The sequence below is a fragment of the Ranitomeya imitator genome, chromosome 2 (genome assembly GCF_032444005.1).
Source record: "Ranitomeya imitator isolate aRanImi1 chromosome 2, aRanImi1.pri, whole genome shotgun sequence".
In the NCBI taxonomy this organism is placed as follows: Eukaryota; Metazoa; Chordata; class Amphibia; order Anura; family Dendrobatidae; genus Ranitomeya; species Ranitomeya imitator.
This window is the reverse complement of record NC_091283.1, coordinates 373,098,263-373,116,537: the sequence shown is the minus strand read 5'-3', so window position 1 is coordinate 373,116,537 and position 18,275 is coordinate 373,098,263. Positions and strand designations below refer to the sequence as shown.

General features: G+C 45.7%; 1 protein-coding gene across 1 annotated transcript in view; it reads left to right on the top strand.

Moving 5' to 3' along the window:
• Window positions 1–16,417, top strand: part of LOC138663984 (oocyte zinc finger protein XlCOF7.1-like) — a 45,980-nt gene extending 29,563 nt beyond the window's left edge. The window contains exon 5 of the mRNA XM_069750380.1: window positions 15,499–16,417. Within this exon, the coding sequence (XP_069606481.1) occupies window positions 15,499–16,058 (560 nt within the window). The 3' untranslated portion in view covers window positions 16,059–16,417. The remainder of the gene's footprint in view (window positions 1–15,498) is intronic.
• The last annotated feature ends 1,858 nt before the right edge of the window (window positions 16,418–18,275 follow it).

Genomic DNA, 18,275 nt, shown 5'->3' with positions numbered 1-18,275 from the left:
TGGTCGAGGCCGCCAGGCCTCGACCAATCAGCAACGGGCACAGTGACGATGATGTCATAAAGGACGTAGAAATCCCGCCTCGACCAATCAGAGACGGGCACAGCATTGTCGTAGAAATCCCGCGACCGGCACAGCGACGATGATGTCATGAAGGATGTAGAAATCCCACGTTTCTGATTCAGCGACGGGCACAGTATCGACGTAGATGTCATAATGGTTGCCATGGCGACGATGATGTCATAAAGGTTGCCTCGACTAATCAGCGACGGGCACAGTCTGCCGCGAATTCTGGAATCATCATTGTCCATATACTACGGGGACATGCATATTCTAGAATACCCGATGCGTTAGAATCGGGCCACAGTCTAGTATATATATATAAATATATAGATATATATATATATATCTATATATATATATATATATATATATATATATCACACAAAAAAAAATAAAAAAGTGAGCTTTTAATGCCTGTATAGCGTGGCAACGTTTCGGATATACAATCCTTTTTCAAGCTTGAAAAATGTGAATGTGCAATGTGAATAAATCATAAGACACTGCGGGGCTGGGATTCACAAGCAGGGCGGCCGCGCAGTCTGCGAGACTGCATATGAGGTCAGACGGGCAGTGATCACTGCGCCTGCCCCAGGCAGGACAAAAGAGAGCAGGCGCCGGATGATTTGAAAACAGCGCTGAGGAGGAGGCGCCAGGTGCTGAGAAGACAGTTGAGTGATGGCTGTGTGGTGTGTGCAGCAGGGGGGAAAGACCTGCCTCCAGGACTGAAGAAAGGTATTTAGGACAAATTACAAAGCGCATTATTTCGGCATTTACAGCACCAATAACTAAAAGAGCCACCTTGTCAGAATGCAGCATTACTGCTGCATAAGGTGGCTCTTTTAGTTTCTAGCGCCTGGGGGGGGGGGGGGGAGGGGGCGGGTGACAGGTTCCCTTTAAGCTTATCCAGTTTTCCGTGGCAAAAAGATTTCCAAATTTTGTAATTTTAATTCCCAAATATGTAAATCCCTCTTCCTCCCTCTTAAAGTGAAAATGCTGTAGTATTCTATCCTTTTCCAAAGGTGTAATATTTATGGGGAATATGACATTCTGGAGAATTCAGTTTTGGTGTCCATGATGTCTACCAGTGACCCCTCCACACCGGTGAGAGATATTACATCTGCATGCAATCCCACCACATGGTCCGTATTTCCCCCATGGACACCATGTATGTTTGGATTAGTTCTAGGAGCCTCTGACAGCGGCTCCATTAGCAAAGCAAAGATAACTAGTGAAAGAGGGCAGGCCTGCAGGGTGCCATTAGACACCGAAAACTGGTCTGAGGTGAAGCCAGACACACTCACCACCACATTCAGATTAGAATATAGGGCCAATATAGCTTTTTTTTTTTATATCTCCCACAAATCCAAACTTATTAAGAACCTCTGCCATATAACCCCAGTGCACTAGTCTCCATTATCTCCAAAAGATCTATTACTCTTCTAGTGCCATCCTTGGCCTGTCTCCCAGGGACAAACCCAACCTGATCAGGTACTATCAGAGTGGGAAGAACTGACATTATTCTTGCCGCCAGGATTTTAGAGAATGTTTTTAGATCACAGTTTATTAAGGAGATAGGACTAAAATTACCTGGAGTATTCAGGGGGTTCCCTGGTTTAGGAATGGTTGTAATTACTGCCTCCAGGTTTTCATGGCTTATTGAAGAACTACATTTCCATAAATGTCAAGTTTTAAGGAGGTAAGTTGCTAACGTTTTGACGAAACAATGATAATAGGAGTTAGAACATCCGTCCGGGCCTAGAGCAGAAGACTTTTTAGTAGAACGGATTATTTGTTCTATTTCACTGGTGGATAGGGGAGTATTTAGATCACTCAGCTGAGCTGCCGATAATTTGGGGAGCAAGATTCTTTCTAGGAAGTTACTAATTTCTTGTGGATTAGGCTGAACTGTATGAGGATCCTCTTTTAGGCTGTATAGTGAATAGTAAAATTGTCTAAATTCTTTGGCAGTGTTGATTTTAGTACCTTTGTTTCATCAGATTTATTCAAGTATGCAATCCTATTTATCTTCGTTATACCAAGAAACAGAAAGATGATCGGCACAGAGCTTCACTATAGCGCAATTGGAGATTCGCTTAAACGATCTGTTTCAGAAGGACAGATGAGGTCTCCCTTGCTGTGAGCTGCGGGTGGTGCTATGCAATCGTCAGAGTTTTGTACAAGACCATATAATGAGAAGAAAAATGATGCAGCACTCACCCTTGCGCTTCTTCCAAGTGTGCTCTTTATTCAGCAAAACATACTATGCATAGTATGAACCGGCATACGCAGTGATCTGTGAGGGAGCGGGAGTGAGGAGTGTCCGGTCTCTCCTCACTCCCGCTCCCTCACAGATCACTGCGTATGCCGGTTCATACTATGCATAGTATGTTTTGCTGAATAAAGAGCACACTTGGAAGAAGCGCAAGGGTGAGTGCTGCATCATTTTTCTTCTCATTATATAATCCTATTTATCTCCCTATTTTTCTTTTCTACTGCTGCCATTTTAATAAAAATACCTCTCATATATGCCTTGTGGGCTGACCAAACCACTTCGCCTGAGGTGGGGTTATTATCATTTATGTCAATGAAGTCTTTTAACTTGGACTCTATTAACTCAATGTTTTGTTTGTTAGTCAGTAAAAAATCATTTAAACGCCACCTATTAGCTTTGACCAAAGAATCACTATCAGATATGGTGAGCGAGACAGGAGCATGGTCAGACAACGAGATGGCACCTATCTTTGTTTCAAGTGCACAACCTAGAGTTCTGTCATCAACAAGAATATAGTCTATCCTGCTATAGGAATTAAATCTAGAGAAGTGAGAATAATCTCTCCCAGAGCTGTGGAGATATCTCCAGATATCATGCAAGTTATATTCTGAAACAAGTGATTTTATCTCTCCCCTAGAGGTACGTCCGTTGAGCAATCTAAGACGGCAGACATGGGGAGGTTGAAATCCCCACAGACAATTTTAAACCCTTTAGAGAATGCCTGAACTCTCTTAAGTGTTTGTCTGAGAAATGAAAACTGGTGCGCATTTGGGGCATATAAAGATACAATCGTGTATTGAGTGTTATTTAACGAACAATCAAGGAAAATAAAACACCCTTCCGGATCACTAGTAGTGTCATACAATTTAAAGGTCAGTGAGTCTCTTATAAAAATAGCCACTCCAGCTCTTTTAGTCTTGTTGTTTGCAAAGAACTGATGTGGATATCGTGGGTTATTTAGACGAGCATTATCCTGCGCCAACAAGTGCGTTTCTTGAACACAGATTACATCAACAGTTTCTTTGCAAATATTCTTCCAAAAGATGGATCTTTTACGTGGTGAGTTCAAACCATTGGCTTTTATAGATAAAACTGTAACATGCATTATTAATACTATATACTGCTTTATGTAAAACCACTGCTCCTAAAAGAGTGACAAACATGGGGTGAACAGACAAGGGGAGGACGGACAGGGGAACAAATATGTTTGTATAAGGCAGGGTTCACATTTGCGTTCAGCAGAGATGCGGATGGCTGCATAATTCCTCCCTTCCTCCTCACCGATTTTCTGCCTACGCTCCGCCTACTTCTGTAGGCGTCCTTCATTTCCCTGCGTACCTATCCTTAGCATTGGGTACGCAGGGACATGTGTTGTATGCAGATGCGTCCACATGCGGCGATTTGACGTGTGCGGTGACCGCACGAAAACGCAACCTGGTCCCGGGAGAAATATGCAGTCACCTTCCTTGGGGAGCTCCTTCTCGCTGATCTGCCGTTCACCATCCGGACAATTGTGTCCTCAGGTTACCAGATAACTTATTTAGGGCTTCCCAGAGTGATTTTTCACCTTGTTGTGCCGTGTTTAAGCCGATCTCTGCTGGAGCTCCTGCACTAAGCAGCCAGTGCCATCCGAAGCTTGGCTATCCCTTTGAGATCTCAACTTGAATTTTGGTACAGATGTGGCTAGGAGGCATATGTGAATATTTAAAAAAATGTTATATCATGTTGATTTTTTTTTTTTTAAATGCTTTTCAATATGTTGCGTTTGAGTCCGCATAGGTAAAATATAAACAAAGATACTCTTGTGAGTGGAAGGGTGCCTTTCTATCTTGGTTCTGGCCTGAGTTAGGAGGAGAAACGTAAAGGCACGCAACACAAAATTCTCATTTTCTCTATCCCCATGATGGCACCACGGAGAGAGGGGTCCGCCCCCAGGGACAGGAAACCTACAGGTGAAAAAGGGCGTACCTCTCTCCCACAACAGTTGGTTTCCTGTCCCTGACTGGGAACCTACAGCACGTACCTGAAGGATTCTTCGTGGGATTCCAGGGGGCTGGTCCGGTCGGTTCCTGACAGGGGGCGCCCTGTCACGGCTGGATCCAGCAGGTTTTCTCCGGCCCTGAAGCACCACCGCTGGGGTCGGCGGGCCCTATGGGTGAGTGTGGTGGGGGGAGGCAGTGAAGAGGATCGAGCCTGCCTTCCCCACGATAGAAAAAAAAAAGGGGGGAGGAAGGAGGCAGGTGACGGCGGTCACCGATACAGCCTCCGTACCGCTATCGGTACACGGAGGTAGCGGCGGCTACGCTACCATAAGGTCCCAGGCGCAGGAGCGCTGAAGCGCACATGGGACCGCTGGAAACGCCGGCCGCCTAAATCGGAAGTACGGTGCGGGCAGGAGCCGGCAGGCGGAACGTTAGAGTGCGCACGGGCGTCCCCGATTATATCTTCCCTATGGGGCGCCCGTGGTCTGGACCGGAAGTAGTGCGTGCGCATGCGCAGATCGCCACTTCCGATGGCGGCAAATTTTAAAAAGGAGCACTTCCAGGGGGAATGTGTGGATTAAACCTCCTCTTCAATAACCGCAGTGTGGAGGCCACTATGAGTGACAAGGAGCAGCAAGATGCACAGGAGAGTGTACAATTGTCTCCTGAGCAAGTGCAGATACAGCGGCACCAGCGCTCACAGCATCAGCGCAAGGGAAATACTTCCTCTCAGCAGCCCAGCAGCAGTGGACGCTCAGGGTCACAACGCAGCCGGGTCTCTAAAAAAACTACGCGACTGGTAACGAATCCAGTGGATATAGTCCCCAGGCCTGAGACGGTATCTCTTATTCACAAGGGGTGAGTGATCTACGTCAAAGTACTAATGTAATACGGGGTTACTCTTTCTCCTAGGGAAGAAAATGTACAGGCAAATCGAAGCATAAAGTGTGTGCTATATGTTTAGAAGAGCTACCTTCCTCCTGGGAGAAAAAGCTATGCGGCTCTTGCATAGAGAAAACAATTCAGGAGGAATCCCCGGCGTTTGCCTCAGACCTAAAATCGTTAATAAAAAGTCAGGTGGAGAGTGCCCTCAAAGGCATTAAAACTTCAAAGAAAAAACGCAGATCAAGCCACAAGTCTCCTGAATCTAGTGTAGACGAGTCAGAAAGTGAAATATCTGATTCTAGCGATTCTTCAGCATCCGAGACCTCTTCGCTATCCTCAGAAGGGGGGCGCAGTTGCTTCCCTATCGAAGAGACAGACGCGCTGGTAAAGGCCATCAGAACGACCATGGGTCTGGTAGATGAACGCCCTAAGAGAACGGCACAGGATATAATGTTCAGTGGATTGGAACAAAAGAAAAGAGTATTCCCGACAAACGAAAAAATTCACTCTTTGATCAAAAAAGAATGTAAAAAAACAGATAAAGTTCTCTTGACCCCCAAGAGAAAATACCCGTTTGATGACCCAGCCTGCTCATCCTGGAGCAAGGCACCAAAATTGGATGTGGCCATAGCAAAGGCCTCTAAAAAATTCGCCCTACCCTTCGAGGACATGGGTACCCTAAAGGACCCGATAGACAAAAAAGCTGACACATTCTTAAAAAATTCCTGGGAAGCAGCAGGAGGTGGTCTAAAACCAGCCATCGTGGCCACTTGTACGGCCCGCGCCTTTAATAGTATGGCTCGAGCACTTGGATTCCCAATTAAAGGAAAAAGTCTCAAGAGAGACGATCCAAAAGTCAGTGTCCGTAATGAAAGGTGCGGCAGCCTTCTTGGCCGACGCATCGGTAGATTCGGCTAGATTAGCAGCCAGGTCGGCCTCCTTCTCAAACGCCGCAAGACGTGCCCTGTGGCTAAAGTGCTGGCCGGGGGACTTGCAAACAAAGACCAAACTATGCTCAATACCTTGCGAAGGTGAACTTCTGTTTGGGTCAACATTGGACGACATCCTTGACAAAGCGGGGGATAAGAAGAAATCTTTCCCCGGGTTCCCCAACCAGTCTTATAGGCGTTCCTTTCGGAACAGAAAGTTCATGCGGAGAAGACCCCCAAAAGGGAATAAAGATGGATGGGAAGACAGAAGGAACAAAAACGGAGGCTTCTTGTTCAACAAACCCCCCCCCCCCCCCCCCCCCCGATAGTAAGAAATCACAATGAAGGTACTCCCCAGGTTGGAGGGAGACTAGCCGGGTTTCTTCCAGCCTGGGAAAAAATTTCAAACAGTCCCTGGATATTAGGTATAATACGAGACGGTCTCAGACTCAAATTCCGTATCCCTCCCGGCAATTCCTTCATGAAAACACCTCAGAAACAGTCGCACGAACAGTCAGCTCTCCAGGAGGAAATTCTGAACTTAATCCAGAAAGGAGTGTTGCAAGAAGTCCCATACCAGGAAAGAGGCACGGGCTTCTACTCTCCCCTCTTCCTCCGCAGGAAACCGGACGGATCGTACAGAGCGATCATAAATCTCAAAAGATTAAACAGTTTCCTAGAGATTCAACATTTCAAAATGGAGAAAATACTCTTTCCCTTGTGTTTCATGACTGTTCTAGACTTACGAGACGCATATTACCATGTGCCCATCCACAGAGATCATCAAAAATATCTCAGACTGGCAGTGAATATCTAGGGGGAAGTAAAACACTACCAATTCCGGGCTCTCCCTTTCGGGATAGCCATCGCACCTCGGGTATTCACGAAAATAACGTCAGAAGTGATGGCCCACATACGGGAACAGAATGTCCTAATAGTTCCCTATCTGGACGACCTCCTCGTGGTAGGGACCTCATTCCAACATTGCAAACAACAGTTAGATTTGGTCATGGCTTCACTGTCGAGTCTAGGTTGGCTGCTGAACATACCCAAATCCAAAATGGTGCCATCCCAGGTACAGGAGTACTTAGGGATAGTCCTAGACTCGATCACGCAGAAGTGTTACCTTCCTCAGGGGAAGATTCAATAAATGAGACAGGCAGTATTACAGTTGACGGTATCCCCAGTCACTACTCTGAGGAAAGCAATGTCCCTGCTGGGCTCTATGACTGCCTGTATCCCGGCCGTGCAGTGGGCACAATGTCATTCCCGGGACCTACAATGGGAGACTTTAGATTCAGGCATATCTCTGCATGGAAATTTAGACGGGCAATTAAGTATCTCATCAAGCACGATACACTTCCTAGTATGGTGGGCAGACCCAGGGAATTTAACCCAGGGGGTTCTTTGGGCACTACCGACGGAAAAAATCCTAACGACGGATGCAAGCCCCTGGGGGTGGGGAGCACATATAGACGATCAAGTGGCACAGGGGAATTGGAGCAAAAGTCAAGAGCTAGCTTCTTCAAACATGAAAGAACTGTTAGCAGTAAAATTGGCCCTAACGCACTTTCTAATTCTCCTTCACTCCCATCACGTAAAAGTCTTTTCCGACAACCAAGTAGTGGTTGCATATCTAAACCACCAAGGGGGCACCAGGTGTCGAGCATTGAAGGAGGTAACCCAATCCATCTTCCAGATAGCAGAACACAGTCTAAAGTCCTTGACAGCTCTCCACTTAAAAGGCTCAGAAAACCAAACTGCAGACTTCCTGAGCAGAACATGCTTAAAGCAGGGGGAGTGGGAGCTAAATCAGTCGGTATTCAGCCACATCGTAAAACTCCGGGGACTGCCAGAAATAGACCTATTCGCGAACAGTCAAAACCACAAAGTAAAAACATTCTGCTCAATTGATCCCCGGGGGGGGGGGGGGGGAGCCAGTAGCTCTAGATGCCCTAACAATTCCCTGGAACTATCACCTCGCCTACGCGTTCCCTCCGATATCTCTCATCCCCTTAGTGCTGAGGAAAATTCGGGAGGAGGGAGCAACAGTGATAGTAATAGCTCCATTCTGGCCCCGCAGAATATGGTTTTCTTGGCTAAGAAAAATGTCCATATCAAGCCCTTGGGTTCTACCAGACACTCCGAAACTTTTATCCCAGGGTCCGGTATTTCACCCCAATGTAAAGAATCTACACATGACAGCCTGGCTTTTGAAAGGAAGCTTCTATGTGATAAAGGGTTCTCACCCAATCTAGTGTCCACTCTATTACAGAGTAGAAAACTCGTAACCACTAAAATATATGGGAAAGTGTGGAAGAAATTTATGTCGGTATCGGGCGCACACCCGTCCGGGGAGATCCCAATAGAAAAAATCCTTGAGTTCCTACAGAAGGGTTTGGAAAAAGGTTTGGCTACAAGTACTCTAAAGGTTCAGGTAGCAGCCTTGGGAGCCTTGTATAATTATGATTTGGCCAGAAATCGCTGGGTCATGAGATTTATTAAAGCCTCAAGTAGGTCCAGGCCTATTCCCCTCCACAATTCTCCTCCTTGGGATCTAAACCTTGTTTTAAATGCTCTAACCAAACCTCCCTTTGAACCCCTGGCAGAAGTTCCATTAAAGATCTTATCTCTAAAAACCACACTCCTAGTGGCCCTAACCTCGGCTCGTCGTGTCAGCGATATACAAGCGTTATCTGCATGCCCACCCTTTACTCAAATACTCGAGGACAGAGTCATTCTTAAAACTGACCCGGCTTACCTCCCTAAAATAGCGTCCCATTTTCATAGAACGCAAGAGATTTCTTTGCCCTCCTTTTGTCCCAACCCTAAAAATGAGGGGGAAAAACCACTGCATACCCTAGACGTAAAAAGATGTCTGGTCCAATATCTATCAGCCACTAGGGAGTGCAGGAAGGATAGGGCTCTGTTTGTCTGCTTCCAGGGTCCACGGAAGGGACAAAAAGCATCGAAAGCCACGTTAGCGAGATGGATAAGAGACGCCATCGCCCTATCCTACTCATCCTGCGGGACAGCCATCCCGGAGAATATAAAGGCTCATTCGACCAGAGCAGTGGCATCATCATGGGCGGAGAGAGCTGGCGCTTCGATACAACAGATATGTAGAGCGGCCACTTGGTCTTCCCAGTCTACATTTTTCAAACATTACCGTTTAGACTTTACCTCCTCTGATCCTACCTTTGGGCGAAGGGTTCTAGAGGCAGTGGTCCCTCCCTAAGAGTTACTATCTATGCAAATCTCTCCGTGGTGCCATCATGGGGATAGAGAAAATGGTAGTTACTTACCGATAACGGTATTTCTCTGATCCCATGATGGCACCCGTATATTCCCTCCCTTTTCACACATAGGTGTGCACATTGTAATGTACTAGTAATTAGCTTTAGTCACGGTGCCTCTGTTAAGTTAAATTGGTTAAGTTTAATTTGTGCAAATATTGAGTTGCAGCTGAAGTTCTGTATAAGGCTCTGTAATCCAACTGATGTGGGAGAGAGGTATGCCCTTTTTCACCTGTAGGTTTCCTGTCCCTGGGGGCGGACCCCTCTCTCCGTGGTGCCATCATGGGATCAGAGAAATACCATTATCGGTAAGTAACTACCATTTTTTCAAAACTTTTTAAAAATAATTTTAAGAAAACTAAAGTATATAGAATAGTTTTTTTCCTTTACATTTTTAATTCTCCAACATGCTATTACCAAACAGCAAAATGTCAAAAGAATTAAAAACATAGAAGAATATTGCACTGGTTCACTTGAAATGGAATGACCCCACCTTTGCTCTAGACCTATATAGCGAGTCTTTGAAGGGAACCTGTCACCCCGAAAATCGCGGGTGAGGTAATGCTGTAGATAAGCCCCCGATGTTACCTGAAAGAGGAGAAAAAGACGTTAGATTATACTTACCCAGGGGCGGTCCCGCTGCTGGTCAGGTCAGATGGGTGTCTCTGGTCCGCTGCGGCGCCTCCCATCTTCTTTCCATGACGTCCTCTTCTGATCTTCAGCCACGGCTACGGCGCAGGCGTACTTTGTCTGCCCTGTTGAGGGCACAACAAAGTACTGCAGTGTGCAGGCGCCGGAAAGGTCAGAGAGGCCCGGCGCCTGTGCGCTGCAGTACTTTGCTCTGCCCTCAACAGGGCAGACAAAGTACGCCTGCGCCGGAGCCGTGGCTGAAGATCAGAAGAGGACGTCATGGAAAGAAGAAGTTTTCTAGACTACCATTGTCAGAAAAATGTAAGGATAGTAACAAGGGTAGTTGAGTGCAAGTAAGTGGAGGCCTGACGGTCTCAGAGGCCTACTGCTACAGGCAACACGTATGAAGGAGACCCAACCAGGAGTGTTCACATTTCCAAAAATTATTGGCATACATCACCAAAGTGGCATCCATTTCAACACAGTAGAAATAGTAGGAACCAGCAGGTCTTTCACTGCACCCAATCCAGCAGTTGGACATTGTACAAGGAGTGTTCACATTTTAAGAAATGAGGGCCTTACACCACAGAAGTGGAATCCATTTCACAACAGTAGAAATAGTAGAATAGGGACGGACAGGTCTTTCACTACACCCAATCCAGCAGATGGACACCCTACCAGGAGTGTTGACATTTAAAGACATGAAGGCCTAGCACCACCAAAGTTGCATCAATTTCACCACAGTAGAAATAGTAGAATAGGGACCGACAGGTCTTTCACTACACCCAATCCAGCAGATGGACGCCCAACCAGGAGTGTTCACATTTTAAAAAATGAGGGTCTGACACCACCGAAGTGGAATAACTGACACGAGAATAGAAATAGTATAATTGGGACCGACACATCTTCCACTACAGCTATCACAGCAGATGTAGACCAACCATGACTGTTCACATTTCCATAAATTTGTGTTAGCAGCAGCAGCCACAGAAGTGACACTAAAGATATCACAGAGTGCAGTTACGTGATATAAATGCATCACACTAAAAAATGCAATATCGCCTAGTCTGTACAGTCTGCGATTGGGGTTCAAAAGTCCTTGGAGATCCATGACTTGTTCATCTTAATGAAAGTTAGGCGGTCAACACTTTCAGGGGGCAATCGTATGCGCTTATCCATCAGGACACCACCAGCAGCGCTGAAGACATGTTCTGAGAGAACGCTGGCTGCCGGGCACGATAAAACCTCCTAGGCATGTGAGGCGAGCTCACTCCTCCATTTTGGAAGACCAAAATGTGAAAGGGTCCAAACCCTCCCTGATGGTATTGATATTTAGTTCTAGATACTCCTGCACCATCCTCTTCATTTGGTCACCACATGTAAGACTTGCACTCTGTTGTGCTGGTGCATGAGTTGGTCTAAAAAAAAGTGTCAAAGGACTCACAGAAATTGCTTCTTCCACTTCCATCACTGCTGCTGCTGCTGCTGCTGCTTATGTGTTGGCGTTGACAAATTGACAGGCTGGAGGTTGGAAGTCTACAGCTGCGCTGTCTTGGGGAAAAGCTCTCTTAAGGTTGTATAAAAGCATTTTACTCCAGCATTTGTGCCTTTCTAGGGCGGGAATCATCTGGAAAAATTTGGTTTCATAACGTGAATCTAATAAAGTGGCAACCCAGTAGTCAGCCTTATTCCCAATCATTACTATACGGGGATCATGTTGCAGATAGTGCAGCAAGAAGGCACTCACATGTTGGGCTCTACCATGAGGTCCGAGTAAATGCTATGTTGGTGGCTGGGTAACAATGAGGCTCGTTTCTGCCGTTCCCTCCCATCAACCCCGAACAACAGAGGGGAGGATTATCCTCTTCATCTGACAGTTGCTCGCCCATCACCTCTTCCTCCTTTATTTGTTCCTCGGATCTTGCATCTTCAATAACAGTTTATCACCAGCCCCCGAGATCGCAGTACTCCACCCTACCTTGGCACCCGTCTGTTTGACGACCATCTTGAACATCGAGACAATGTTATCCCTTCCGCAGCCTCCTTTGATTCCTCTTCTGTGACCAGCATCTCCTCCTGCAGGCTATTCAAAGTCTGCTCCAGCATATAAATGACCGGAATAGTGAGGCTGATGACTGCGTCGTCAGCGCTAACCATCTTAGTAGCCATTTCAAAACTGTGCAGAAGGGTGTAGAGGTCCTTAATCTGTGCCCACTCTGTAAACGTGATATGCGCCACCTCCGTACTGCACTGGCCCAGGCTATACGACATGACATACTGTGTCAGGGCTCGTTGCTGCTGCCACAGTTGCTGCAACGCGTGCAGAGTGGAATTCCACCATGTCGGCACATTGCATATCAACCTGTTAACTGACATGGACAAAGACCTCTGTGTCGATGCAAGTCAGTGAGCAGAGGGGTGGAAATGAGCACACAGCTTACGTCCATTCTGGAGCAGGTCACCCAGGCCAGGATAGTGGCTGAGAAAATGCTGCACCACCAGGTTGAGGACGTGAGCCATGCAAGGCACGTGTGTGGGCTTGCCCTGCAATAGAGCCACTACCAGGTTCGCACCATTATCGGACATGGCCTTCCCTGGATGCAGGTTCAGCAGAGATAGCTATTGATCAAATTCAGCCTGGAGAGCTATCCACAACTCTTCAGCTGTATGACTGCGATCTCCAAGGCACATCAATTTTTAAACTGCCTGATTGCGGTGAGCCCAGGCTGCGCAGTACAGAGGTGGTGGGGTTTCACTATGCACTATAGGGAAACGAGTGAAGGCAGAGGTTGAGGGCACAGTTGGAGCCCCTAGAGGAGATAGAGGAGGCAGAAGCAGTGAAGGAAATGTTAAATCTAGAGGTTTGGCCTGCAAGCCCTGGGGATTCCAAGACTTGTGAAGCAGTACCTGTCCCCACAGCCACCAGAGTCACCCAGTGCCCAGTCAGCGAGATGTAACGCCATTGGCTATGCTTACTCGTTCAAGTAATGTCTGCTACATGCTGATTTAGCGCAGGCACAGCTTTTTTTTTTTTTTTTTAAATAATGGCGACTGGGTAATTGGTACTCGGGGATTGTGACAGCCATCAGATTTCGGAAACAGTCGGTATCCACCAGGCGGAAAGGCAGCATTTCTGTGGCCAACAAATTGTAGATGGTAGAGTTCAGCCTCTTAGCTTTGTCATGCGTAGGAGGAAATGGTCTTTTCCGTGACCACAACTGGGGAACTGTGGGCTGGCTGTAGTGCTGTGAGAGGGTGGTGTATGGTGAACCGCACCAACTGCTGGACTGTGAGAGAGGTGCAGGTGGAGATGTTGCTGTGGATTGAGAAACTTGTGGTGTAATTGTTCTCTGAGATCGGTCAAAACCAGCAGGCATGTCCACTTCGTTACAGCTGAAGGCGGCCTTTCAGTCAGCGTGACTCGATCGGGTAAAGAACCCGAGGTTCTATGGTCAAAGACCTGCATCTCAATAGCTGGCATGGTAACAGAGGAGGAGGAAGCAGCAGATACGATTGATGGGGCGGCTGATGGTGGTTGATGTCCGCTGGTCTGCATTTTTGCGCAGTGGGATTCCTGAACTAAAGCATGTTGATTGTGCATGTGAAGGTTCATACACGTAGTAGTCAAATTATTGCAGTTTTTACCTCAACTGTTTTTGTTTTTTTATGCAAAGTTGGCAGATTACATGAGTTGGCACATCCTTTGCAGTGTCAAAAAAGGCCCAGGCTAAGCAACCCTTGCCACCACTGCGAGCTGCAGACCCGCGGATACTGCTGGTCAGAGGCACAGTTGTGGCTGAAGATGCATGGCTCGTTGTGGCTGCATCACTACGTGTCTGTGACGGACAGGGCAAAGTAATCTCGTCTTCCTCCTCAGATGACCTACTCAGCTGTGTGCCTCTATGTTCATGCCAACTGGGATCTAACACTTCACTATCATCCTCTGTGCTATCACATTCCTGGCCTTTGGAGTCACTCTCCTCTTCTTGCCCTGACAGCACAGTACAGTCCAAGTGAGCCTCAGATATGAGTCTCATCAGGATCTCCGCCCACAGGGGTTATTGTATGATTACGATGGTCAGGATGCTGTTGGGACTGTACTTCTTTCTGCCCCTGATCCAAGCTAAAGAAATTTTGGGCATCGGTGCAGATTTCCTCATCTTGACTCTGCAAAGCTTTTGAGTACACTTCTCATGAACATGGCATAGAGTGTGTGAACAGCTCTTCAGAATCACCCATCTGTGGTTCCGTGCAGTCAGTTGAACGTTTGGATAGTTGGGACGCGGGGGGAAGCAAGGGGAATTTGGGTGCCACATCTGTGGACTGTACTGGGTGTGATGTTGAGGTGAAGGAGAGGCCACTTGAAGCTGCACTTGCCATCCACTCAAGTACATGCTCTTTATGAGCATCATCGACAAGGCGTACCGCTGTGCGACTGCCAAAGAAAGGTAGTGGTATAGCCTGTCCAGTAACATAAGTTGTCAGTTGTCTTTGCATAGGATGTGACGTTGCTTCACTAGTGCTTTCACCAACATTACCACCTACCCCACATACACCTTGAACACCAAGCCTAATTCCCCTTCAACCACGGCCTTGCTTTTTCCCAGTCATGTTGCTCAGATAGTGTAGGAGCACAGTAGGGTAGGAGCACAGTATTAACAACCAAAAATTAGATTTTAAACTCTGCACCACCACTGCAAACAGCTGAATTTCAGCGACAGTAAGTTAGAATATGGGGTGCTGTATCATGTTAGTCTCAGAAAAAAGATTTTTTTCTTTGGACCAAGGATCAGCTTTTTAAACTGAGGTCCCTTACTGTATGATGTTAATAACAGAAGTATTTTTTTTTTGGACCAAGGATCAGGCCTCTAGAATACACTAGATGCTACAAACTATTTTTAAACTCTGGTCTCTTACTGTATGATGTTAATAACAGAAGTATTTGTTTGTGGCCTATGTATCAGGCTTCTATAACACACTAGATGTTACAAACTATATTTCAAGTCACAATCTGGATGGCTGAATGAAAGATGCAAGAGTCTGTCTGAATCCCAGAAACTCACTCAGCTTTTATACACACACACTGATTACAAGCAAACAGGTCACAGGTGAGGATGTTACCTTTAGTAGCCATTCAAACCCATTTGTGTCAACTCTTGTGCATGTTATCGGGCCAAAATCACCAGGGTATGTGAACTTTTGATCAGGGTCATTTGGATGTTTTGGGTTGTCATTATCATTTAAAAAGAGAAAACACAGTAGTTTGACAATAAATGGCACCCAACCACTAACCACGAGTGGACAAAAAGTTTTGGTGTTATTCATATTCTCTGAAAAAAAGCCAAGAAAGCAAAAATTCTGCCGGGGTATGTAAACTTTTGAGCACAACTGTATATAATTTGTATAACCAAAATGTAAAAATCTCTCAATTTTATTTTTGCTAGGTGATCACGTAAGAAGCTCAAAAAAACATGTGACATCTAAAGATTTTACAGGCGATGATCATGATGTCACACAAAATACACATGAACATCAAGTCATTATCCCATCTATAACCTCTGCCCCTCACACAACATATGAATTATGTTACCCTGTCCAACTGGTCTTCATTCCTGATTCATTACAGACTGTTAAGCAGATAAAAAATGAAAGTAAGGATGTTGACCATCAAAGAGTTCAAGTGGAAGAAACTTCATATTCATTTTCTCAAAATCAGAAATGCTTTCCAAAGAAAAGTTACACAGTGGAGAAGTCATACTCCTGTTCCGACTGTGGGAAATGTTTTAAACAGAAATCAGATCTAGTTAACCATGAGAGAATTCACACAGGGGAGAAGCCATATTCATGTTTAGAATGTAATAGATCTTTCAACCAGAAAACACATCTTAACAGACACCACAAAATTCACACAGGGGAGAAGCCATATTCATGTTTTAAATGTGAGATGCGTTTTACTCAGAAATCAAATATGGCTCAGCATCTGAAAGTTCACAAAGAAAAGTAACCAATCTCTTTCCGGTACACATTTGTCTTAGGGCTCCTTTTCAGTTGCGAGAAATACGAGGTTAAAACCAAGCTGTGGCAGCGGCACTCCATATGGCCATATTGACGGACAAATAAAGTTATGGCTCTGGGAAAAGAGGAGCAAAAAATGAAAATGCAAAAACAAAATTACCTTTGGTCATTAAGGGGTTAAATAATTAAAAATTGTTTGCAATTACCAATTAAAGTCGTTATTCCAAAATGCAAATATCACTGAGAAAACACACCTACACAATAAGCCAGGTGTATAGAATTGTAAACATTTTTGGTTATAATTGCATTTCAAACTTCTTTTTGCAAATCATTAATAAATGTTGTTGGAAAAACTTTGGGCTGTCTTTTTATTTACATGCATACCTCAGGGCTACTGGCTCTGGAAAATCGAATAGCCTTACAAAGAAAATCTGTTGTTACAGTCACAAAGGTGTGACATGAACAGTACCATACTTCCGCTCCCAGTGTTCTCCCGCGCAGAAACCTTGCACTACACAAGTACCAGTGACTCGTAGGTAGGTAGCGGCACATAAGGAAGGTGAAGCCTAGGCCCATGGAAGGGCGGAACACTGGGGAGGAACGACGGGAGACAGAATATGCAGGCTCATGCCTATGCCCATGGAAGTTCGGAACACTGGGGAGGAACAATGGGAGACAAAATATGCAGGTACATGCCTATGGCCATGGAAGGGCGGAACACTGGGGAGGAACGACGAGAGACAGAATATGCAGGCACATGCCTATGCCCATGGAAGCTCAGGACACTGGGGAGGAACGACGGGAGACAGAATATGCAGGCACATGCTTATTCCCATGGAAGCTCAGAACAATGGGGAGGAACAATGGGAGGCAGAATATGCAGGCACATGCCTATGCCCATGGAAGCTCGGAACACTGGGGAGGAACGACGGGAGACAGAATATGCAGGCACGAGATTTACTGACAAGCACCCAATGGGACATGGTGACACTGATGGGAGGAGATGTACGGTATATACATAGTAATGAAGTAGGAAGGCAGAGTTATCGTCTGGACCGCGTCCTCCCCATAGGCTAGAGAAATTATCTACATAAAGCGATAAAAGATGATGTATCAACATCAAGGCATCTGATACGAGACAGACAGCAGTCTATAACCTGTATGTCCAAATTAATAGCTTAGATAGGTGAAATATGGTGACAGATTCCCTTTAAGGACTTGCCTATCGTTTCATTTTTTTCATTATCACATTCCAAATACCATAGTATTTATATTTTTTTTTGTCTACATAGCTGTGTGAGTTTGTTTTTTCAGTTGTATTTGTATACATATAACTAAAGATGCGTGGACCCGTGGAAATTCGGATTCTGGTACCCAACCCGAACATTAGTCCAAAGTTTGATTTGAGCACCAGAACCCAAACCCCATTGGAAACAAGAGCACCCGATCTTTGGAGCTGGAAAATATTCTCTCTCTCCTCTCACTTTTTTCTCCATTAAAATGAACTTCTGTGAGAAGTCCGTGTTCGGAGTTTAAACTTCGGGTTCGCTCATCTCTACTTATAACTTGACTTATTAACTCTTTATGGGGAGTAGAAAAAAACCGAGCAGTTTTGCGTTTTTAAATTTTCCACTATTCTGTGCTGTGGGTCTGGATGATTAGGGCAATGCCAACCTTATGTTGTTTTACATACAGTACAGACCAAAACTTTGGACACACCTCATTTAGGCTAGGTTCCCATTGCGTTAATGGGACCGCGGTAATGGGCAGCGTTGCACGGCGAAATTAACGCCGTGCAATGCGTCCGTTAGCGCGCCCATTCACAGCAATGGGAACGCGCATCACTAGCGCGTGCCATGTTCGGTACGCGCTAGCGATGTGCCGTTGTTTTGTGGCGCACCGCGGACGCTGCTTGAACCTAGCCTTAAAGATTTTTCTCTATTTTCATGACTATGATAATTGTAATTTCACACTGAAGGCATCAAAACTATGAATTAACACATGTGGAATTATATACTTAACAAAAAAGTGTGAAACAACTGAAATTATGTCTTATATTCTAGGTTCTTCAAAGTAGCCACCTTTTGCTTTGACTGCTTTGCACACTCTTGGCATTCTCTTGATGAGCTTCAAGAGGTTGTCACCGGAAATGGTTTTCCAACAATCCTGAAGGAGTTCCCAGAGATTCTTAGCACTTGTTGGCCCT